The 26008-nt window shown below is 40.4% G+C and overlaps 1 protein-coding gene across 1 annotated transcript; it reads left to right on the top strand.

Moving 5' to 3' along the window:
* Window positions 1-5122: 5122 nt before the first annotated feature.
* Window positions 5123-25523, top strand: YIPF7 (Yip1 domain family member 7). Its single transcript, XM_074951491.1, is given in 7 exon segments — window positions 5123-5222; window positions 8404-8520; window positions 10010-10173; window positions 12412-12557; window positions 20465-20646; window positions 25362-25414; window positions 25417-25523. Coding segments are annotated over 6 exon segments (768 nt in total). The 5' UTR covers window positions 5123-5222; window position 8404.
* The last annotated feature ends 485 nt before the right edge of the window (window positions 25524-26008 follow it).

Consider the following 26008-nt stretch of genomic DNA (forward strand, 5'->3'; position numbering starts at 1 on the left):
CAGCTTCTCCACTGCAGGGGAACAGAAAGTGCCCCTCCAAAAGTGGCCAAATTTTTATTCCTCTGCATGCCCTGAGTGAACCAAAATAGGCCTTGTCAGAATAGTAACATCCAGATATCGGCTAACCAAGTAAGCACATTCCTGATAGGAGAGGATGGTACAAGAACACACAACCCCTTGCAAAGATAAGGATGGGATGACAGGATAAGGGATGAGGCTATTTTTTGAGAACTATGAGGTACAAGATGGTAACAACATCTGGAGTGTAATATGTAACTTGTTTGTATCAATGTATAAAAGAAATAATTTTTGTATTGGCCTAGGGGACAACATCATGTTATGCTGATTGAGCTGGTATCTTGTCACAGGCATACATGTATTAGTGTAGCTTCTATGGCGCGCTAGGACCATGCTTTGACGACAATAAACATGGTCGAGCACCTTTGCCACTGAACTGAGCCTGAGGCCTTTCTCTAGGAGTAACATCAAGGTCTGCTGAATCAACAAGCTGCAAGCTATGCTGGTGCAGCTAACATGAACAGCAGAGGAGCAACACACAGGCACACAGCAGCACTAACAACAGGTGGTTCCTCTGCAATTTTTAGCCCCACAGCCCAAGCCCTGCCAGCCTGAGACAGCTGACCCAGGCCAACCGCAGGCATGCCGCGGGCCTTTTATCCCAGTGTAGATGTACATTAAGAGGCTTGCTAAGCATCGCTAGTCAATCATCTAATTTTTGTTCCATAACTTCCCTTATCCTTTGGGTATACGTCTGCCTTGCTTTATAAGATCTTTGGGGCAGGAACCCATATCTTCTACTTGTGTGTTCAAAGTCTATCAAACTGTTTGTGCTCTGCAGATATCCATAAGTGTGAAGTTATTAGTTTGGGTATTTCTGCAATAATTTTTTGACCCTTAGCATATACCCAGTTAGCTGGCATATCCTGGGAATAAATAATAATAATTTAGTGTGTACTTTATATGATAAATAAATAATTATTTAATAGCAGTATTAAACTATATAACTATTAAATAATTAAATTACCCTATTTACCCAATTATAAATTGACATATTTTCATAATGCTCCATTTATAAAATTATCAATATTGCCTGTAAATGTAAGTAAGCTTACTTTTCACTATTGAATTATTCCTTAATATGATGAATTGAATCATTTGAAAAACCTACAGAATAACTGCTCTGATAATCATAACTGATTCTCTGTGCTAACAAAGAAAAATATTGAATATAGTATAATATAGCAGCTTTATAACCCAAACAATCCATTTCTGTCATCGCTCTCTTGTTCTCACTAGAGCGAATAGAAATGTTTTTAATTAAAAATTTTCAAAAACAGATATTTTTACCAAACATTTTCATTTTGAAAATTTCCCTGTTTTGCCCTTTGCCCCCACAAAAAACTGAAAATTTAAAATGTCTGTTTTTGAAAACTGAAAATACTTTGTTTTTTCCCTTTTCTCTTTTTAACTTTGTCACTTATGAAAGGGTTGGGGGAGGAGAGAAGGTAGAAAACAAAAACAAATTTTGATTTTGAAAACCAATTTGATTTTCCCTTAGAAAAAAAATCTTTTTTTTTTCCCCACAAAACATGCTTACCATTTTCTAGTGGTTCCAGTTGTCACCTTCCCTTGGAACAGACAATAAAATTTTCATCCTTATACATGACAGTCTGTTCCCAAGTTATTAACATTTTTCATACTTGTGAATAAAAGTCTCGAGATTAGATAGGTATTCTGTTATGAGGCCTACACAGGTAATTACTTCTATTTTCAAATTCATCCAGTTGTATCATGGCCTCCTTTGTTGTGGCAAGTCAGCTAGTGATTCAGCTAATATTTGTATAACTGCTGGGTACCGTCGTCCCATCACTCAGGCTCATCGCTTTGGAGCCATTTGTAACAAGATAACATACTGTGTTCATTTTACCTCAGACTCCCATCTTCTGATTAATACTTCTCTCTGATCCCTTTCTTCGTCTAAGATTATTCTTTCAAGAATGGTTCTCCATGTCTTCTAACCTCTTTGAGTATTCTAATTTCTTTTTCTTAGATTTTAAAGCCAGAAGGGACCATTGTGATCATCTAATCTGACCTCCTGCGTAACACAGGACATAGAATTTCCCTGATTTTATTCCTGCTTCATATCCGGTAGCTGTGGTTGTAGAGCATATCTTGATTTATAATGTCCAGTGATGGAGAATCCACCATAACTCTTGGTAGATTGTTCCCATGATTAATTGCCTTCACTGTTAAAAATTTGCACTTTATTTCTAGTCAGGATCTTGTCATACGTTTCTCTGCTAGACTGAAGAGCCCTCTGTTACCAAACTGCTGTTGCCCATTTACATATGTATAGATTGTGATCAAGTCACCCCTTAACCTTCTCTTTGATAGACTCAAGGAGCTCAATCTATTTAGTTTATCACTGTAAGGCATGTTTTTAATCCTTTAATCATCCTCATTGCTCTACGCTGAACCCTCTCCAATTTTTCAACATCCTTCTTGAAGAGCGGACACCAGAACTGGATATGGTATTCTGTTGGTGAGCGCACTGGTGCCAAATACCAAGTATAATCTCCCTATTCCTACTTGATATTACTACTTGATATTGTTTATATATCCAAGGATTGCTTTAGCCTTTTTACCTGTAGTGTCTCACTGGGAGCTCATGTTCAGCTGATCATCCAGCATGACCCCTATTTTTTGTTTTTTCAGTCACTGTTTCCTAGGATAGTGTTTCTCTTCCTGTAAGTATGGCCTGCATTGTTTGTTCCTAGAGGTTTTATTTCAGAGGTGAGTGCATTCAAATGCATATTGTTTGATTGCATCCTGTCCCCTTCATTATTTACCACTCCCCTTAATCCTTCATAGCTGAGACCCAATTCTCAGTTACAGGTCCTGAGTGGTGGTGAGCACCTGCCTCTCCAGTGGATTTTAATGGGAGTTATGGGTGCTCAGCACTTCTCAGCACGTCGTAAGTTACTCCTCAATGTGGCAAAGTCTCTCAGCACTATATCAACGTCAATCCTTACCCCTAGCTTGAAGGTTGGTTGTTGGTGGCGTTTTGTTTTGGTTTTTTTTTTTTTGGGGGGGGGGGGTGGGGAGGGAATGTCCCATTTTGATTGACACAAATTATTTTTTTAACTTTTCAGCAGAAACTGACTTCTGGAGTTTCAACATCAGGCGATTTGGTATAAGTGCATAAGAGCCCTGCTCTAATCTGCTGATGCCATTCTGGAATTTGTCATCTTTTTCAACCTCAAACTGACAATGTTAACCAAGCAAGCACTGTTCCCATGAATTAGTACAGTGCTTGTGTGCCTATTTAGTCATGTAATAATGAAGTTTCTATTGATGATGTCCAACGTGAAATTCCACTTGGCTTCCCAGAACTTGGAAGATTTCCTCATAAAAATACTGTCATTGTGAGATTAATTTTAACCACATAATTGTAGAGCTTTGGCAGGCTCTAGTTATGGTGGGATTCAATAAGATAAGGTAAAATTTGGGATTTCTCTAATACAAGTCTCAACATCATTTTAAGGTACGCAGGTAAAAAAGTTTGGGCACACCAATAAGAAAAGGAGGAAAGAAATAGTTCAAAAACACAAACTCTTATTTAAACAAAGATTTGGAGGTGGGACCATGGCTTTCAATATCATCCCATAATAGGACCATGTCTATTTTTCAAACTTTCACCATCTTAAAAATATAGGACTCCTTTCTGCCCCATTCACGTAAATTGGAGTTTTTTCATTGACTTGAACAGGAACAGGATCGAGTCCATGCTACCAAAGCTGGGAGCATTCCAATTAGATTTTTTACTTCTTTACTCCGTATTGAAACTGAAAAGGCACTTAGCTGACAGATGAAGCACTAGTGAATGCTATTAGTGCACCAATGGCAGAAAAGGAGCCTAGCATCACAAGAGGAAGTCTAAGAAGACTATGTCGACACTGCCCCACAGTTCAGACTATGGGAGTGTGAATAGCAGTGTGCTGTAACTCCCCCACAAGGATGGTGGAGGCACAAAAATAAAAGGTTCCTAGTTCACCCACAGTAATCCTGTTTGAAGAGGATTACATAAATGCAAACTAGGAACCACACCTGCAGCATCCGCACAGTGGAGTTACAGCACTGTACTTTGGTGCACACTGCTGTTCACACTCCCATGATCAGAACCATGGGGCAATGTAGACAAGCCCTGAATAGCAACCCTAATAAATATTACAGTTTAAATTACTTTTGAAAACCCTTTTAATTAGCTGAAACTGACATTATATTTTTCTCCTACTTTCTCCTATCCTTCACTTCTCAACTATTTTTCTGGAGGCGTATATGAAGCGAAAGTGTAATATGTCAGTATTTTCCTTTCTTTTTCAAATGAAATGGAACCTATATTATGCTAGTTTTAAAGCACTGTAGGGCATGTATTAATGGACCATTAATACACCTCATGTGAAATTGAAGTAATCTGGCTTTTAACCTTGAATAGTTTAAAATGCACCTGAGGCATAGATTAATGACCCAGTAATACATCCCATTTAATGTCCTGTCCCTTAATCAGCCCGAGTGCTTATCAAGACACAATCAGGTAAATGGTTCAAGAAAGGCAGAGATTGTTATGATTGGCTAAATATCTGGTGCTAAAATGCATGCCAATCAAGAGTTATCTTTGGGGATTGCTAAAGTACCCTATTTGTAAATCCTTACCATACTAGACATTTTGTAGCAACCCAGATTATAGAACACGCATCCATATGTATATTCATTTATGCAGCATTTATGAATGTTATATGCATGCTATATATTATTACTATTACCGTAGCGCCTAGAGGCTTAGTTGAGGACTTCATTTTACTGCGTTTTATATAATCATGTAGTAAAAAAACAGAGATTTTACCCCTGAAGATTTTACAATCGAAGTTAAAATTGGGTTTTAAAAATCCTAGAACTCCCCCCCCCCCCCCCCGCCCCATTGATTGCTTAGTATTGTTGTTAGTAAACTCTTGCATGTGGTATTAAATGTCGTCCATGATACTGACAGGTTCTTTTCAATCATTTGCATCTGTTCAAAGGACAAATTTAGAACATTATAAATAGCACAAGCTCATCTCTGTTAATGCAACAGGATATCGTAGTTGTTTTTCCAACATGTAAGTTCAATGTACAGGAGGATTTTTTACTTAATATAATGAGAGGTATGTTACCTACATTTATTTCCTAACCATTTAAGAAATTGAGTTTACATCTTCTATAATACATGAATTTTAGTATACTTTGAAAAATAATGGCTTGTGATGTTATTTCGTACTTTAGAGCAATGTGAAAAGCATCTCTGTGCATAAGATGTGCTAGAAATTAAATTTTAAAAGATTTAGATTGTGTTCTAAGATTTATTACACTTGAGCTCCTAATTTTTTATTGTGCATAACTCAGAACTAGTATCAGGTTTCTAATAAACCATGTGTTACTCAATTTAGCAAACATAAATCAGTTTTTCCTAAATTAGGGAAACCTATATGATTTGTTTACTGTTAAGAAAACACTGATATATGATGTGTCTGTTACGTTAAACGTTTCTGATAAATGAAGGGATCAGGTTCTAGCAGATTAGTCTGATTATGGGATGTAATATAAAACTCTTGAATATACAGTTCATATGCACCCCAAGGAATTACTGATATTTTTAACTTTAATAAGTTGTTTAGGCAAAGAGTTTTTCTGTGAGCAGGATGTGCTTGAGACATGTAAAGGCTAGGCAGCAATTGTACAGTAGTCTAGGTGAAAAGCATATTTTGAATCAGGAATGTGGGATGACAGCAGAAAGCAGGGCAAGGTAAGGAATGCAGAAATAATACAGAATCCTAAGTCAAATATTAAAATCCAGCAAGAAGTCAAATCGGACATAGTCATGGTTATAAGTCAGGCTGCTTAACTTCTATAAATATTTTAAAGAGTTTAACCTTTTAAATGCTGGCATTTTCTAGACTGCTTGCCAAATGAATACATTCATTTACACATTTGGGGCAAATTCTGCTCACCCACTGGCTCTGCATAGCCTAAGTCCCTGGATGCAGACGAACTAATGCAGTTCTTCTGAGCAGGAACTGCAAGATTTTGAGAGGCTGCACAAGGGTCAACATCTTTGCCAGTCATGGGGTATCAGCAAATTTGTACTAATTGTACATAAGAGGCTCAGTCTTTAATCTTGTGGTGGCCCCATTAAAGAAAAAGGGATTCCATATGTGAGTAAGAGTGGCAGATTTGGAACCAGTATATTGGACCATAGTTACCTGTAATTAGAATGAGAGAGGCACCTCAGTCAAATTTGGGAGTGCTACTGACTTACTAATGCAAGATGTATACAGTATAGAATATTTTATTAATTTCTATAATGCCATAAACATGCATGACACTTTACAGAACAAATAAGACATGGCTGGCCCCTGTCTTGGGGTCAACTCACTGCTGGTTGTGCCTCCTCCTGGCAATCCTTGAGATTAGCTCTTCCAGCTGCTGCATCCTCCTCTGGCGGTATCTCTCTCATTGTCCTTTCGTCCTGCTGCCCCCTCACTCCAGGAGCTTCAGCCTTCTCCATGACTCGGCCCTCCAAGTGGGTCACCATATGTATTCCCCTTCCTGGGGTGATGTAACAAAACCTTTCTCCGACAAACTGTCCCAGGCAGCCTGCTGTCCTCTGCTTGGCCTGTGCCACATCTGCAGTGGCTGGTAGGAGAACTAGTGTAAAACCAGTGTAAATGGTTTCGTATATCTAGTTTATTACCCAAATTATACAATATTTCATCCCTTTTTAGATCACCAATTAAAATAAGTACATCTCCTGCAACTTCAATACTCCAATTGGAATGCTGATATATAGAAATCCTATAACCAAGTTCTGTAAAATTTCCATTTCCCAATTCTAAGCAGCCCATTATTTTATGATACTCATGCAGTATATTAAAACAAGCAATACTTAGAAAATAGTTATATATACACACTGGACATCAATAAGTTAAAGCTAGAAATTAGATGAAGGCCTTCCAAAGGGAGCAGTGGGGGTAAAAGCCTAATTTGTTTTAAGACTGAGCTTGAAAAATTAATGGAAGGAATGGTATAATGAGATTGCCTATAATGGTATATGGCCCATCCATGAACTATTAGCAAATATCTCCAATGGCTGGAGATGGGACAGGAGATGGGGAGGGCTCTGAGTTATTACAGAGAATTCTTTCCCAGCTGTCTTGCCCACTTGCTCAGGGTATAAATGATCATCATATTTGGGATCAGGAAGGAATCCTATCCCAGATCAGATTGTAAGAGACGCTGGCGGGTTTCGCCCCCCTCAGCAGCAAGGAGTGCGGGTTACTTGCTGGTTTGAACTGGAGCAGTGGTTCTCCACTGTGGTCCACTCCTTCTTCAGGAAAAGCCCCTGGCGGGCCGGGCCTGTTTGTTTACCTGCTGCGTCTGTAGGTTCAACCAATCGCAGCTCCCACTGGCCGCGGTTTGCCACTCCAGGCCAATGGGGGCTGCGGGAAGGGCGGCCAGCACATCCCTCGGCCTGCGCTACTTCCCGCAGCCCCCATTGGCTTGGAGTGGCGAACCGCGGCCAGTGGGAGCTGCGATCGGCTGAACCTGCAGATGTGGCAGGTAAACTAACCGGCCCGGTGCACCAGGGGCTTTCCCTGAACAAGCAGTGGCCCACAGTTGAGAATCACTGAACTAGAGTAAATGATGGATTCTCTGTAACTTGAAGTCTTTAAATCAAGATGTGAGGACTTCAATAAATCAGCCACAGGTTCTGGGCCTACTACAGGAGTGTGTATGGGGGTCAGGTTCTATGGCCTGAGATATGCAGGAGGTCAGACTAGATCATCATGATGATCCCTTCTGGCCTGAAAGTCAATGAGTTATTGTCTTCAATTCCCAAACCACCCTTTTTAAAAAAGTAATAGCTTATCTCATTAAGTCTCAGACATGGTCATCATTTTGTTTTAAAATAGGAAAATGAATCCTTCTAAACCACTGTTGACTGAGACGTTGCCTATGAAGTCACTTTTGATAATGCTGACAGGCAGGCAGTCATGTGAGATTTCTTCAGAGTTAGTAATTTTTTAAATCTCCTTAAGTTTTTAAAGTAATACACACTAGCACACATGAGAGCTGGCAGGTAAGAAATTATTTCTATGGTGATACCAAAAGTGAGCTCAAATTGTATTTATTTCTGTCACTTCAAATTAATGTTAGTTCACCTTGAGAAACTACGCATCTAAGTTTGAGGCTCTAGAGTTTACCATTCGTTATTTCAATTTAGTACTTCTAACAAAAAAAATAGAGATTTACTTTAATCAATATTATTATAAATCTTTTTTTCCCCAGAATGTCAAACTTTGAGCAATCTGAATCAGACTTTTACCAGTCTAACTATGCCACTGATATTCAAGATCAAGGTTATAGCAATTCAGGGGCCCATGAAAATCTTTATGGAAGCCAAAAGTAAGTACTCCATGTAAGAAGAAAATATTGATTTATTTTAAAAAAGGGGGTTTTCATTTAGCAACAAAGTACAATGTCTAATGTTCAGTGGCATTTAAGGTCTCATGTGACTAGCCAAATGGATGCAGTAGCAATAGAAAGACAAAGAACATTTCCCTCCTCCCCCCACCCCCGCTCCTCCCGCACAGGTGGGACTATTTAGTCTTTCCTAGAGAGAGAGGCTCTGATAAAAGGAAAACTCTGGGAGGTTCCCATCATCAAGTTTTCCAAAAATGATGCTGTCATAGCAGATGGGATTTTTGCCCATGTCCCCCCCTTAATCAGAGAGTTTGTAGAGGCAAGGTGATCCACTAAAAGCCAGGTTAATCACTCTCCCCCATTCCCTTTGGACTCCCTGACAGCACAACTCCTTTGGATTCCCCTAGCCACCACTGTTTATGGGACACACCCCACAAGCCCTTTCCCTGCTGCCTTCAGCCAATCATTTTCCCATCTCCATATCCCCAACACTATTGCAGCTAAATGGAATGATGCCAGGGAAACAATTAAGTCCCCCAGTCTGCACAAGTGATCCAAGGATCAGGCCCCCTCTACCTTGATTTGAGGACTTCAGTAGCTCAGACATAGGTGAGAGGTTTATTGCAGGAGTGGGTGGGTGGGATTCTGTGACCTGCATTGTGCAGGAGGTCAGACTAGATTATCATAATGGTCCCTTCTGACCTTAATATCTATGAATCTATGTTGAAATTCACAGGGAATAAGAATGGTTTGTGGGTTAAGACTGGGGATCAGGGGATCTGTGATCAACTCCCAACTCTGCCACTTACCTCCTGGGTGACCTTGAGCTAATCACTTTATTCTCTCTGTACCTCATGCCACATGAGCAACATGGCTTTTCCCCACCTTTTGTCTATCTTCACTATCTAGAGTGTAAGGTCTCTGGGGACACTATATATATGTGCAGTGCTATATATAAGCCCAATGAGGGCTTAGTTTTAGCTGGGGCCTCTAGGCATTACAGGAATACAAGTACACTACATAATAATAATTAGGAAATAATTGGGCTTCATGTTATTAATACTGATTTTTAATCACACATTGCTAGAACTTTTTACAGGTGTTTAAGAAAAACATACATTCAGATATAATTATTTATATTCCATTAAAAATAGATAGATAAATTGAAGGTGTCATTGAGGCTGCAAAGTTTTAAAAAAAAAACTCGGGTTGACCTTGCAACCTTAAATGCCCTAGTGTGTGCCTGTATTATGATCATTTGTAATCATGAAATTAAAGATAATTTTATCCTGGGGACCCCTTCCTTATTCAGTGTGCAGGGTACAATGAAAGAGGAAGGAGTGCAGTGTATTTAGGTAGGGAGGGAGCTGGTAGTCTGATCAGAGGAAATACACCAGTGGACAGCTTTGGGTTATTGTGAGGTTGATTGTCACAAGTTGCCTGTTTGACTGACTAGTACTTATTGTTGTAGGTGCCAGGCACAGGATTCACCTCAACCTGGTGCTTTTGTCCCTCTAGAAATGCTTTCATCGTCTCAAAGTTACATAGGCCAGATTTTGCACCCAACATACAATCCAGAGTTTTTATCTCACTCTAGTTATGCTGACAGTTTTGATGAACCTCCTTTGCTAGAAGGTAAAGAATTAAAATATTACCTTTGTGTGGCTACCAGCTGTATATATGGTTCTCTTTGTTAACTCATGAAAGTCACTAGAGAAATATTAATATCCAGCAGAGCCACCGCCCCCAATAGTTAGACTTGATATTAGCCTGTACCTCTCCGTCACTTCAACCAAGATCCCTGAATCCTGCAGGATGGACATCTGCCAGAAGCTGGATCCTGCAGTTCTTGCACACTCCAAATACCCATTAGTGGGGATTTCAGGATCAGGTTTAGAGAAGAAAAAAGGGAGAGTGTGTCCAAGGTCCTGCATTGCATCCATGCAGGCAGATCTTTGTACCAGGGCCCAGATCCGAGTCACATATTAATAGGTATTAGGTATTGTCCTAAACTGGAAGTAATATTAAATCCCCTAGCCTCTTCAAAATAAATACAAACAACCAAACCTCACCTCATTTACATTTGTATTAACATACCTTTGTCTCAAAACCAGACTTTTTAAAAATTCACTTGGTAAGCTTTTGTATAAGAACTGTAACTTTTGGTTAGTTGACAACACACAATCAAAATCCTTACTTGTGCATTTTAAGAAATAATAATCAATCCTAGACTGTCAAATCAGAAAAATTTACTATTGATTTGTTATCTTGTAGTTCTAACATAGACACATGTTTATGATTGGAAGGGCAGTGCCACAATTTGCATAGAAAACAAAAGTATTAATTCATTTTTATGGCCCATAGATCATATACTTTACTACCACTAGGTGACAGCATAACAATAAATCTTGTATTCAGGCTTCATAGCAATTTTCCCCCTCTGTATTTATATCCCACAATAAGACATGTGAGGGTACCTATAATTAATAAACACATATTATAATATAGTTTGCATACCTAGTAATAAATTTACTAGTTAAAAAGACTTAAGGCTGCTTATTTCAGTGGAAAACTGGAGAAAGTTTGTGCACCCTGCATACCTTCAGCTAGTTGACCATTAGACTGTAAAAGAGGTGCTGTTTATTATAAACAAGGTATGTTCAATTCTTAATACTTTTAGCTAATGAACAGGTGAAGATTTCTTTCTGTTTACAGAAATATTGCTGTTTTATAAGTAACAAATAGATAAGGGTAAAACTGGATTTGTTTGTCACTGATTCAACATAATGAAGCAAAGTAAATTCTAGGCACATTCAGCCTGATCCTGCACCATTGAGGTTAATGGGATTTTTACCATTGACTTCCATAAGAGCCAGATTGTTGTGCCTATTGTAAATAGAATGTAGAAGTCCCAAACCAGCAAGCACCACACGCAGTTAACAAGGCTGTTTTGATCCACAAAGTTCCAGAGGTGCTAAGATCTGGGGTGTGGGTCAGGCCCATTTCCAGTTAAAATTTATATTTACAGATATACCGTCTATACTCTTTCTAATTATGCTACTGATCTCAGTATTCTCTCTCAAAAAAATGGGCTGGCAGAGTGCAAGACTTGGACATCTGCTTTTTGAATTGGGTGTTGGTCCCACAAATGCTGGCTATCCAATTCCAATATTGTCCTAACCCGCACTGGAGCATCACAGGAAAAAAGTTATTCCTGAGAGTTTGAATATTTCTGCAGAGATTGAGGATGAAATCCTGGCCCCACTGAAGTCAATGACAAAACTCCCATCGACTTCAACAGGGAAGGATTTCATCCAATATTGAGTGATCCACAGGAATAATTGTGCAAGTGCAAAAAGCCCATAAAACCCTACATAAGTTATTTTTGCTTTTCCTCCAAGGGAAGTGTGTCATGTTTTTAAATGCCTCTAGCAATACAGCATTAAGACACTTCTCTTGTCAGATTTCCACAATTAAAGCATGTATCTCTGATGTCCTTGATGTTCTAAAAAGCCTTTGAATTCTGCAGTTACTGCTGATCAGCATATTATTTGAGGTCTCCATTAATAAGATTTTAGAAAAATATATATTGTAAAAATAGGAAAACCAAACATTATGTGGACAGTGTTGTCAGTATTTTTGGTCCATCACATAAGATTCAATTTAATAAATTAATTATCCCAGCTTGAAGTCAGAATTCAGTCCTAAAGACACTGTATGAGCAGCTGGAATCAGAATACATTCTACTGCACTCTTATTTCCTTGTGGAAAAAAAAGCGGCTCATTTTGTTACTTTGGACTTGTGGTATCTAGTGGATTTGTATATAAAGGCTTCTAAAAATCATGGATAATTATGGAACTTTCCTTTTGCAGAACTTGGGATTAATTTTGATCACATATGGCAGAAAACATTAACAGTTCTAAACCCAATAAAACCAGTGGATGGCAGCATTATGAATGAGACAGACCTGACTGGGCCCATGGTTTTCTGTTTGGCCCTTGGAGCGACACTGCTACTGGTACAGTAAGGCAGAAGTCATGAGATTGTAAAGTTCATAACTGTAAAATAACAACTATGTGCAGTTTTGGAAGATGCTGAGCAGGTACAAAATGAAAAAGTTATGACGAGATAACTGGCTCTGTGGATGAAGGGAAAGCAGTGGACATGTTGTTCCTTGACTTTAGCAAAACTTTTCTCACGGCCTCCCACACTATTCTTGCCAGCAAGTTAAAGTATGGGCTGGATGAATGCACTATAAGGTGGACAGAAAGCTGGCTAGATTGTCGGGCTCAACAGGTAGTGATCAATGGCTCCATGTCTAGTTGGCAGCCGGTATCAAGTGGAGTGCCCCAAGGGTCAGTCCTGGGGCCAGTTTTGTTCAATATCTTCATAAATGATATGGAGGATGGTGTGGATTGCACCCTCAGCAAGTTTGCAGGTGACACTAAACTGGGAGGAGAGGTAAATACGCTGGAGGGTAGGAATAGGATACAGAGGGACCTAGACAAATTGGAGGATTGGGCCAAAAGAAATCTGATGAGGTTCAACAAGGACAAGTGCAGAGTCCTGCACTTAGGACGGAAGAATCCAATGCACCGCTACAGACTAGGGACTGAATGGCTCGGCAGCAGTTCTGCAGAAAAGGACCTAGGGGTTACAGTGCACGAGAAGCTGGATATGAGTCAACAGTGTGCCCTTGTTGCCAAGAAGGCCAATGGCATTTTGGGATGTATAAGTAGGGGCATTGCCAGCAGATCGAGGGACGTGATCGTTCCCCTCTATTTGACATTGGTGAGGCCTCATCTGGAGTACTGTGTCCAGTTTTGGGCCCCACTCTACAAGAAGGATGTAGAAAAATTGGAAAGAGTCCAGCGGAGGGCAACAAAAATGATTAGGGGACTGGAACACATGACTTATGAGGAGAGGCTGAGGGAACTGGGGATGTTTAGTCTACTGAAGAGAAGAATGAGGGGGGATTTGATAGCTGCTTTCAACTACCGGAAAGGGGGTTCCAAAGAGGATGGCTCTAGACTATTCTCAGTGGTAGCAGATGACAGAACAAGGACTAATGGTCTCAAGTTGCAGTGGGGGAGATTTAGGTTGGATATTAGGAAAAACTATTTCACTAGGAGGTTGGTGAAGCACTGGAATGCGTTACCTAGGGAGGTGGTGGAATCTCCTTCCTTAGAGGTTTTTAAGGTCAGGCTTGACAAAGCCCTGGCTGGGATGATTTAATTGGGGATCGGTCCTGCTTTGAGCACGGGGTTGGACTAGTTGACCTCCTGAGGTCCCTGATATTCTATGATTCTATGAAATGTTTCTTCAGCGTCTATTGAGAGTGGATATAAGAACATCTCTTTGCTGTACAACTTGTATATACAGTATTTAAATATAAAATTACACTTTGATGTAATACAGGTAAAATGCTTTCAATAAAAGTATAAGAGCAGGGCACATTTTCTGGAGGCTTGATATGTGCCTATATATATATATAGAGAGAGAGAGATTTTATACAATGTATGTGTCAAGGAGACTCCACTCACTCACAAGGAATCCACCACATGGAGCAGTTTGCAGGGTCAAGAGCTAAGCTGCAATACTGCCAACTCTAGCAATTTTAATGTGACTCTAGCGATATTGGGGTTTTTTACCTGTCTCATGAAAACATGATGAAAGGTGCCAAGTCACGAATTCCCCCTTATTCAAAATGGCACCATCTCCTATTATTGTCAAAGGGGCTGAAAAAAGCAAGATGGCTACCATTTCCCTACAGTCTGTCTGCATGTGGAAGTGAGACTTCTCTCAACAAGGTTGGCAGCCACCTCCCCCTGTTTCCAGTGAGATTGAAGCCATCCCCACAGGCAAAATAGCTGCCACTTTGTGGTTCAAGAGGCTAAACAAGACACAGGGACTGTGAGGAGCAGCAGAGACACTGTGAAAGTAGGAGGGGCAGAGCACTGCGGAAAACAGAAGGTTTAGGAGTCGCAAGGGAATAGGGTAAAGAGGGGTTTGGGGGGAAGAGGGAGGCTGGGGGAGGTGAGGAGGACAGTGATGGAGTGGGAGATTGAAGGGATAGAATGGTAGCTACCCCAGCCTCAGGGCAGGGTAAGAGGAGTAAGAGGTAAGAGGAGTCCCCTCTGAGCGGCCAGGGGAAGTCAGCATTGCCAACTCATGTAGATTGTTCGCGAATCACAGGATTTTGGAGGGATGATGTGAGAAGCTCCTCTGATCCCATGATTTTCAGAGCTGGGCAGAGTTGTGTGTAAAAGCCTTGGAGCTAAGGACACAGACTGGTCCTGCCACTGAGTCCTGCCTTCCTGTGTGAGCTTATAGCAAAGAAAGGGTCCTGTGGCAGAAGGAGGCAGGGGAAGGGTGAAGTCAAAGAAGGGGTGCTGCTGGGTCCCAGGTAGAGAAGTCAGGGGGCAGCAGTAGGAAACAGATGGCAGTTCCCTTATCTTAGGGGTGAGGAGAGGGTAAGTGAAGTCTATATCTGAGCAGCCAGGGAGGCATGCAATTTTGTGTGCATTAGAGGTTGGCTTTTCAGACTGCAGTTATCACACACACATTGGCAGAGGAATAGAGGAGAGTTAAAGTCAAAAGACAGCTGAAAAAATGTGATTTGATAATGGTTATTTTACAATTTCATGCTTTTTTTGGGCCAGTCTCATGATTTTTGAGAATCTGACACATGATTTTTGATCTGTGGGGCTTGGGCCACACTGAAATTGGAATGAGACTAGGAAGATATTCCAGTATGACACACACCCTCAGTTTTGTTGCTATTGCAAAATGGACCTCTGTCACTATTATTGTGGGGAAGGAAAGAATTCTTGAAAATCTCTCCTTGTGCAGCTAGAAGTCAGTACAATATGAAAATGTGAACAATCTTCAAAATATCTTAGTTTTCAAAACTCGCCATACTTGTCAATTAATGTTGGTAGTACTTTTTTCCAGACGTCCTTGCAAGCGTAAAAAATGGGCTGTATTTAAACTTCTTCCCTTCTTTCTTATTTCCCGTCCCCCATCTCCTGCCTTACCCCTCTCTACTAACGTAGCTGTTTGATAGCAGGAAAGCTGAACAAAAAGCTACCAAAGACTCCTAATTCAACCATTGATCAGAGACAATGGGGATCCCCTTTGCTACTAAAGCATTGCACTGGTTGTTGGCAACTGTTTATCAGAAAGGGAGTGAAAACGCGTGGCAATTTTGAGGAATGGAGTGCTTCCCTAGCAATGGGGCACTCTAATTCAGGGGATGGCGGGGAGGCTCTAATTCTCTATTTCCTCTATGATAAACTGCTGAATCAGAAGACTCTTAGAGATCCTAGGAATATTTGTGGAGTGCCTTGAACATGCAAACTTCAATATAAATAGCGAGTATTGTTATTTATATCAATGAAAAAGCTGAAGGGAAGGAGGCAGAAGAGTGAGGAGGGAAAGTAAGGAAACAGGAAAAGAGAGTGGAGGCCAGGTAGAAGAAGGCCAATAGGAGAAATGCTATTAAATTCCTATGATTACACCCAGAAAACTGGTGGGAAATGCCAGAAAAAAGGAGAGGAGGAAAGAAAATATTCGCTATTTTGTTGTTTTTTTTCAGTTATTGCATCCCCACCTTTTTTTATAGCAAATGTTACTAAAATACTATATTCTAAAACATCATTAGAAATGTAGGCACTGAGACTGCTCATCCTGAGGTGTAGAAATACGAGGCCTGATTCACCCGTTACCCCAGTTTTAGGCCAGTGTGACTCAGAGGTGAAAGTAAGCTGGTACGGCATACCGGCGTGCCGTACCGGGACCGGCTTTCCCAGATGGCAATTTAAAGCTCTGAGGTAGCGGTGGCGGGGCTCCGGCGGGGATTTAAAGGGCCGGGGCAGTAGTGGCGGCTGGAGCCCTGGGGCACTTTAAATCCCTGATGGAGCCCAGCCGACCCTACCCCAGGGCTTGGGCAACTGGGCTTAGGCGGGGATTTAAAGGGCTCGGGGCTCCGGCAGCCACTACCACAGCGGAGCCCCAGGCGCTTTAGAGCTCTGCCACAGCCCAGAGCCCTGGGGTAGCGGTGGCAGCCGGGATCCCCCAGGGCTCCTCAGTGATTTAAAGGGCCCAGGGCTCTGCTGCGGTAGCGGCAGCTGGAGCCCTGGGCCCTTTAAATCACCCCCGAGCCCCGGGGCTCCCAGCTGCCTCTGTAGCTGGTAGCTCGGGGGTGATTTAAAGGGCCCAGGGCTCCCAGCTGCCGCTACCGCAGCTGGAGCCCCAGGCCCTTTAAATCAAGATTTAAAGGGCCCGGGGATTTAAGGCCCTGCCTCTTCTGGTTGAGGCCATGCCCCCTGCTCAGGACTCTGGCGTACCGGTAAGTCCTTTAACTTACTTTCACCCCTGCTGTGACTCCAATGAGTGAGTGAAACTGTAATAATGCGATAGTGAATCAGGGCCAATGGGCAGATTGAGGCACGAATCATCCTTTTTTTTCTGTGTAGGACAATGGGGCCCTAGTCAATGACTAGGGCTCCTAGGAATTACAGTCATGCTAATGATAAGGTTCAGTAAACAAAAAATGGTTCAAACCCATATGGCTGTGCCAGACTATTGTCAAAACTTCTGACCTGTAAGAATGCAGGATTTCATATGCCATCTAACAATTTCAAGTTGTTTGGCTTTATCTCTGATATATTTGAATGCTGAACTGGCTTTTCAGCCTTGCAAGCTGTGGTATACCTCTGAATGAAATAATTCTCTTATAATAGTAATAATAACATAATTTAACTGAAGGCTTGTTCCAGAAAATTTATAAATTACATTTTGTTTTAAGCTTATTACTATGGAAAAATTCTTCAAATGGTAGCCTTTCTTTTGAAGATTAGTAAAAAAGGAAGGACACTAGTAAGGATTGTGAGAGTGGGAGTAATGCCTGATTCTCCTCGCATGCAGGCAACTCCATTACAGTTGGCGGTGACAGACAGCAGAATCAGACCCAGAGGCCTTGGGTCTCCACTGCTCTGCACTGTGCGTACTCCCATTCGTGGAGAGTGGGTATAAAATGCCACCAAATCAAACTTCTGCATTCAGTTGCACAAGTGGTAGCATTTTATACTCGCTTTACACAGGTCTGAGAACACAAGATGAAAGGCAGTGGAGAATCCAGGCCCAAGATTTTTATTTTATTTTAATTTTGTTCCTTCCACAAGACTGTGTGCACTAAATTTAACACATCCCAGTTCAAATTCTGCCAAACTAGTAGGGCCTGATTCTGATCCCATGTACTTTGGGACTATCCCCATTGAAGTCAGGGGAGCTACACTGGTGCAAAAATGGTGTGAGAAGAAAATCAGGGCCATCACCTTCAGTTATATCCTCCTTTTTTTTTTTTTTTTTTTTTTCCCCTCCTTTCTACTGCACCAGACATAAATTCTCTGTAAATCAAACAGTGCTCGAAGTGGAATTTTCATTTAGCTGCTAACCTCCCTTCTTTTGTCTCTGTCATAGTAATTTGTTAATCTTAGATTAAGCTTCTAAGTAGGGCTGTGTCAATTAATTAAATACTCTGAAACAATATAAAATATTAGCTGATGATTGTTGTTGCATCTGTCTGCAATACAGCATGTATCAGTTGATCTCTAAAAACTATTGCCCAAACCAATTGGAAACGTTAAACCTATTAAAAACCTGCAATGACTCCAATGGTAGTTGTTAGTAATCTGATGTAACAATTAGGGTTTTAAAAATATGCATATATTTTAGGTTAATATGAAAGGGCTATAACAGAGGCTTGAGAAGAGGTAAGGTGCCCTAACCAATATCAGCATGGTCTATATCAGGATGGAGAAAGATACAGTATTCTACACTGGAGCCAGAGGTGTAATTTCCAGCTGGTGTAGATGTATCTGTGCTAGGTCTGATCAAGCTATCGCACTAAAAATAACAGTGTAGCCGCGGTGGTGAGTTGGGTTAGTTCTTGGATAGACTCGTACTTCAGAAGGCTAGCTGCCTGTGACACTGCAGCTACACTTCTACTTTTAGCACACTAGCTTGATGCGAGCTAATCTGGGTATGTCTAATTGAACTGGAAACTATACCTTCCATCTCCCATGTAGATATACTGTCAGTAATGAGATATAGAGCTTTTTATTTCTTGGTCACTGTTTCAAATCTGGCACAGATCAGTGGTGCCTGCAGCTTGTTGCTACCTAATCTAAACACTGTTGATTGGACTATTGGAAACGATGGTGGTGAGGTCAGTGCAATTTCTATTCTAATCTAATCCATATAGGTACTTATACCATGCTCATCACCGTAGTATCTGAGCACATTCCCGGAATGTGTTAAGCAAAATGACTAACATCTCTCATGTTTGTTCTTTCATCGTCTCTCCAGGGGGAGAATTGTGTGTTCAGTAGAATATCTTATTTGGGATTTTTTTACGATCTATACAAATGTATTTTTCATATATATATTTTATACTCATGTTTATGTTTAGAAAGCGAGGTCAAAGAAATGTGACTTTCACTTGGAGTGGAAGGTGGTGTGGTTTGTGATGGCCCTTAGTTCCTTGAGGAGTTAGTTCTACAATCTTGAGCCAGCCTCTGAGAAAGTTCTGCCTCCTGCATAGACAAGCTTTATCCTTATGGTAAGAAGTTCCATTGTGCCAGAGGCGCAAAGTTGATGACCTTGGGCTACAATCCAGAACTCTAATTCCTAAAAAAACAGGTGTCAAAATCTCAATACTACCCCAACTGTCAGCATTCAGTCCACTTGTTAGCAGCCTGAGAGGTCAAACATTTCATGTGGAATGGGTACTGAGCTACTCTCTCACAGCTAGAGGTGATTCATCAAAATTAGAATTGGAACGTCATGAGTAAATTTGTGCTGTGGCTGCTGCCTGTATTGTACTTGCTTTGTGGATAAATTAGAAGATATGTCTCCAGAGCTGTCAGGCCAGGTACCTTTCAAAAGCATTACATTCACTAAAAAGAAATTCTGAAAAAGAGCTGGAGAATCACTCTCTAAATGGAGCAAAAAAAGATTTGCTGATTACTGGAAAGATTAATGTGGCAGAGAACATATACCATGAAGAAGCGGAGTCACAATACTTTGTGCTACGTGCTAGGGTTGGGTTCAGAAGCAAACAGTGACTTTCCTATGGTAGCCAAGGGAAGGAAGGGATAAATTCACCCTGAAATTCAACATACGTCCCCCAAAGGTTCACAAACTTATCAAGCCTGGTCAGAGTTTAGGGTTTGTAGGGGAAAGAGACTCCAAGTCTTGCCAAGTATGGTGTTTTGTTATGAAAGATTCAAACTGCTGTAATGAAAGGGTACATGATGTCCCCAATGCACAAAGGAAAACAGAAGTGTTGCTATCTACTAAACAGAGTGTGGCCTTGGTAATTTTTAAGAAAACAATGATACATAATTACAAAAAAGTAGTACGGCATCCCCACTAAGCAATCTAATATGAAATGTCTGAAGTGACGGGCCTCCCACCACTTTTCTTGGGAGGCCCACAGCCTCGCATCTCCTAGTCTGACAGATTTTCCTGATATTTAACCAAAAGTTTAATTTAGTTGTTTTTATCTTCGGACTCCTAACACCTTCCTGAGTCTCCCTAACCATTTCCTGACCTTCATTGGAGCCTGATTAGTACAAGGAAATGGAGAATTGGGTTCTGTATTTCTATCCATTCAATGCAAATTAAAATATAAATTATTAATGAAACATTTATCTTGGGATATTTTGATTTGAGGGGAGAAAAAATCCCAAAATACTGGCCTTGATTCTGATCACACATAAAATGGCATAACTGAAGTAAGTGTAAAATTTGCATAAGCAGAAAGAGGATCACACCTCATGCTTTCATTCTGTTTCCTCCCAGTGTTTCATGATTTATGGTACATGTGTGCTGTTTTGTACTTACTCATATTTATTTCAGGCAGGAAAAGTTCACTTTGGCTATGTATATGGCATCAGTGCTGTTGGGTGCCTAGGAATACATGCTTTACTGAACCTGATGAGCATAGCAGGTGTCTCGTATGGCTGTGTTGCCAGTGTACTGGGCTACTGCCTGCTACCCATTGTGGTCCTGTCCAGCTGTGCAGTCTTCTTCTCACTACAGTAAGTATCAGAGTATTATGGCAGAACCCATAAGGATTACTATAATTTAGACTAGTGTTATACAAAGTTTTTAATGCTAAGACTAGAGGATACTTTATATCGCTAAAAATTGGAAGGAAAATATCAGTACATGAAGGAACAAAAAAGAATGTTAGTATTTTCAGGTGGAAATGGACAAATTGTGTGTGTGTGAGAGAGAGGGGGTGTGTGTGTACTTTTAGTTCTAGAATGGTTCAGAGATCTGTCCCACTTTATATGAGCCCCAAAGTTTGGTGAATTTGGATAAATAGTTCCAGTTTGGAACTATCCTTATTTAAAATAAAGTTGTGCTCAAAACCGAGGCTGGCTTTGATTTTGACAGATCTCCTTTACTCTGTTTTTTGTTTTGTAAAACCACGCCACTACTGGTTCAAATCCAGGTTTCAACTTTTTTGTACCAACCCTCCGTGTTTGGGTGGGTTTGGGTAAATGGTTTTAGTACTGGACCATCTCTAATTTCAACTGCTTTCAGCAACATAAATCTACTATCCTGTGACACTGGCAGACCAGGTGCCAACTCTTGCCAAGGTTATAGGCCTCAGCCAAGCACTGACAAATTCATTGCTGGAAACTAGCCTGTTTCACCTATGTGTTAGTATGGTTAAGATGGATATTAGCCTTATAACAATGTGTTTAGAATTTATTAAGTTGCTGCATACATTAACCTCGCTTATAACGTCTTCATCACCTGCTATAAGGTAATATTTAAGTTTGTGCTTTGTAACTGTAAAAAATGTTTGCTCTTAAACTGTGAACCCAGTCAGGAGGGATTGTCTCCTGCCTATCAAAACTAAATGGGCCATCAAAATACAAAAACTTTGTTAATTGCCCTTTTGCACCCATGCAAAGACTATATGCAAAAGGGCTCATCCCATCAGCTTGAATTCTGGAAGAAGGAAATTAAAATTTTTCTTTATCAGTTATTTTTATCTTTTTTTCTGTTTCGACTCTCACAAGGCTGGAGCTACAAAACTGAAGCAGAAATCCCTAGGGCCAGTCTGGGTTAGCCCTAAAAGACATTCCGAGCTGACAGATTACTATAACTCTCTCACCTTTTAAAACAATAAGACTAACTCATTTGTGTATTTATGCTCGCCTGCTTTAACCTTGTAATGATCCTCATTTCTTTTCTTAGTTAATAAATCCTTTGATAGTTTACTATAGGATTGGCAACAAACATTGTCTTTGGTGTGAGATCTAAGGTACAACCTGACCTGGGGTGAGTGACTAGTCATTTGGGACTGGAAATAATCTGAATATTTTGTGATCTTTGGTGTAGAGCAACCATCTGTCACTAAGTCCATCTTTCCTGGGTGGCAAGATAGATTGGAGTGCCCAAGGGGACTGTCTCTGACTCCATGGTAAGATTGTTATACTGCTTTAGGAGTTCACACTTGTTACTGGGTTGGTGAAATCTAATTATAGATTATACAACCAGTTTGGGGTCTCTGCCCTGTGTTTTAACAGTCTGCCCTGAGGTCAGTAGTGTTGTATCTCTGTCGATCCCAGGATATTAGAAAGACAAGGTGGGTGAGGTAATATCTTTTATTGGACTAACTTCTGTTGGTGAGACAGATAAGCTTTCGAGCTTACACAGAGCTCTTCTTCAGGTCTGGGAAAAGTACTTACAGTGCCACAGTATGATCCCCAGACCTGAAGAAGAGCTCTGTGTAAGCTCGAAAGCTTGTCTCTTTTATCAACAGAAGTTGGTCCAATAAAAGATATTACCTCACCCATATTGCCCTGAAGTTGGCACTCATGGTTGTGAACCACTCCAGACAGCATCACATCCTCTCATTGCCATCCCTTGTCATGACCCAGCTCTGTTGTCACACCTATGAGAAATCAGCAAACCCTTAATGACTAGCCTAAGGTGCAATAGAGCAGGTGACTGAGGGGTAGTTGAGGCAACTCAGCAAAAAATTACTATAATTAAAAAAACTAATTGCAAGGTTTAAAAAAATAGTATGACTATACATATATTGGACTGCCTGTTGGACTGTAAGCTCTTTGAGACAGGGTCTGTATCTGCCTCTGTACAGTGCCAAGAACAAGGAGTTCAGGGCCCTGACTGGAATCTCTGGGCACCACAGCAATTAGATAATAAATAGTATCTCCCCACTTATTAAACTTAAAGCCGGTCTATTTTATTTCTATTTTGTTTTTAACACCAAAAGATATGGAATGTGCCTTGCATAGTTAGAAGACTGTAGCTAGAAAATGTAAATCTGCTCTCAGTTACTTTATTTAGAAAAGCAGCGATTAAGTGTAAATATTGTTTTTGTTGGCATAAGCATTTTTAGCACACTGACAGTGCCCTTGCCTCACATTTCCATGGATCTGTTATGGTCTATCCTGGCCATAATCCATGTATTCAACAGTTTCTATGTTCTCCCTGACATGATGGACAGTCAGGGAACCCTCTGTTGTCTCAACAATATACATATATTTACTTGATTAACCTGTTTAATAATCTGGATTTATAAAAGGTGCACATATGTATTTACAGTACAGATGGGGCTAACTCCAAAGCAGCTGTTACAGTTGATCAGGGTGCTGGTGTCTGCTTCAGAAAATCCCCAAGCACATACAGTACATTTGTAATACGCTGTAAACCTACTAAAAGTCTATCTTTAGAAATCCAAAAATATTTACAGTGGTAGCTCTTAAAACTTGCCAATTTTATCAGAAATAGATAAGATTACATCAGTATCTGCAATGTTCCCTTGTGCGTCCTTACAATAGGAAATGCCTTCAATACTACAAATACTGAGGTCATCTAACTGCAAGCTATTAAAGGCAACTGGCAGTTTTCAAGGAAGCATTTATTTGTTTTTTAAATACAGCTGATCAAAATCATCAGAGAAAACATTATAATATGTTTTGTGATTTTTTTTTTCTTCTTTGGTCAAAGTTTGAAATTTTGATTAAGCATTTTGTCAATTTCTAATTTTAAATTTTGTGAATAGCTTTAGTTTGGTCTCTTTTCACAGAAAATTTACCTAAGATAAGTTACAGAGAGAATTCTGTAATTGAAACCGAGCTCATTCTCTTAGCAAAGATAGCTGTTAAGTCATAAACATGAAAATTGTCATTTTTTCATATTTTTGATGCAAAATTAGCAATTTCATTTTAACTTTGAATGAAACAAAGTTTGGGATAAGGAGGGTGCAAAATGGCACAAAAGAAATGGCCAAAATTTTCATGGAAATATTTGTGAAACAAAATTCAGTTTTTCACAGGGCTACTCATGTCAATCTAAGATGGCAACGTGCCTAATCACAAGCTGATTACATTTTCTAGGGGTAATAGTGTCTGATAAGAATAGATTTAAATAAGCAGTTTGCTGATCTCCCTTCCTCATCCCCACCCTGAAAACCCTTTTTTAGACAAAATCCTTGAACAGAGTGAATATCCCATTTATCTGGGCTGTGTGCTAAGGTAAGTGAGCATGAGGCTGAAGAATGGAATCCTCAGGCCCAGTTTGCAACAACTGGTGCACAGATGTGGGCCCATCTACAGGGTATGTGAAGACGTGGTCAGCAATTATTCTCCAACTTTGTGCTCTGGTCAGTAGCTCCATGCTGCGTGCAGATCCAAAGCACCTATCCTGGTACTAACCACAAATCCCCTTCCATGTTCCTGTGCAAATTGCTACCTCCGAGTTTGGCTCCATGGCACACAAATGCAGCCTGCCTGAATAGGCTCTGTTGTCCAGTCCTTCAATGCATCATAAGCACAGCATTTTCCTTGCATTTTGAGACTTTTGTGCTCCTGGAAGATGCCTGAGGATTTGGCCTTCGTAGACACCACTGGCACCAGGGCCATACTGGTGCTAAACCATTTATTCCAGCAGAAATGTGCTGTTAGACTGAACTGAATCTTTAAGTGCAGCTAAGCAGCTCTTGGCTGACTGGGGAAAAGGTGACTTTATGCCATCTTTCCATCACTATCAATCCTGGAGCCAGCCTGGAGTGGCCAATTTGGCCCCCAGTGCAAAGCAGAGCAGCCACAGTTCTACTCTAAATTGCACCAATTTCTCAACGCCCCCCCAAAGTTCTATTATGCTAAATGGGAATTGCTACTGCACAGCATGCACCTGCTACATCCTTTCCTTCTCCTGACACACTTCTAGTATGTGCTCTATGCCAATGGGGCAGAGAAGGAATTATGTAAGGGCCAGTGTGACTGATCACAAGTGAGTGATACAAGACATTCTTTTCTCAATCTCATATTCCCTACCACACATGGCCTCTAGACCATGAGGCTGCCTTGGTAAAAAGTGCAAATCCATATAGCTCCATTTAAATCATAACATATGGTGCATGTTGCTTTTAGCTGCTGGGGACTTCTGTTCACTTTGAAATTTAAAAGCTCAGAGCCCAGTTTTGCTTACAGACCTGGACAAAGTAGTTGGAAGCTTGCTAGTCTTCCAAGTAACACCATTGACAGAGCTGTTGTTTCCATCTGAAATGGAGCAATGCCATTTTGCTTGATGTTTTATTGTTTTAATTCACTGCTCAACCTTGACTTTCATTACATAAGTCATTCCTTGTTTGTACCAGTGACTACTGCCTTATTAACAACAAGATCTTAGACATGAACTAGACTCTGATAAGATTTCATTCTGCACATGTTAACCAGTGGATTCCCCTTGTTTTATTTTTGCTTCATAGGGGGATACTTGGAACTTCGTTAGCTCTGATTATTATTGGATGGTGCAGTCTGTCAGTTCCAAAATTTTTATCTCTGCATTAGCCATGGAAGGCCAGCAGCTTCTCGTGGCTTATCCCTGTGCTCTACTTTATGGACTTTTTGCACTTCTGACTGTTTTCTGAAATGTACTTTGTGGCAGCCTGATTATACTCTATTTGTGTGGGTGTTTTTACTTTTAGTCCTCCTAGATTCACATTAAACTCCATTAACAAAAAATAGATTGTGATTTACCTTTTATTTTCTTAATGGATGATGGATAAAGAAATAGAAACAGGATGATAACTTTAATAATGACAGGTTTCAGAGTAACAGCCGTGTTAGTCTGTATTCGTAAAAAGAAAAGGAGTACTTGTGGCACCTTAGAGACTAACCAGTTCAAATAAACTGGTTAGTCTCTAAGGTGCCACAAGTACTCCTTTTCTTTTTTCTTTTTAACTTTAATAATGACATTCTAAAAGTCTCAAATCTTAAACAGTTTGCTCAGATACTAGAAAAAATAAGGCATTTTAGGGAGGAAATCTGCAAAATAAAATGTCATTTTAAAAAATGATTGTGTACTTGCAGTGTTTCGATGTGGATAGTATGTATTGTGGAAGGGGTAAGTGAA

The sequence above is a fragment of the Natator depressus genome, chromosome 4, assembly GCF_965152275.1.
Source record: "Natator depressus isolate rNatDep1 chromosome 4, rNatDep2.hap1, whole genome shotgun sequence".
Taxonomy (NCBI): domain Eukaryota; kingdom Metazoa; phylum Chordata; order Testudines; family Cheloniidae; genus Natator; species Natator depressus.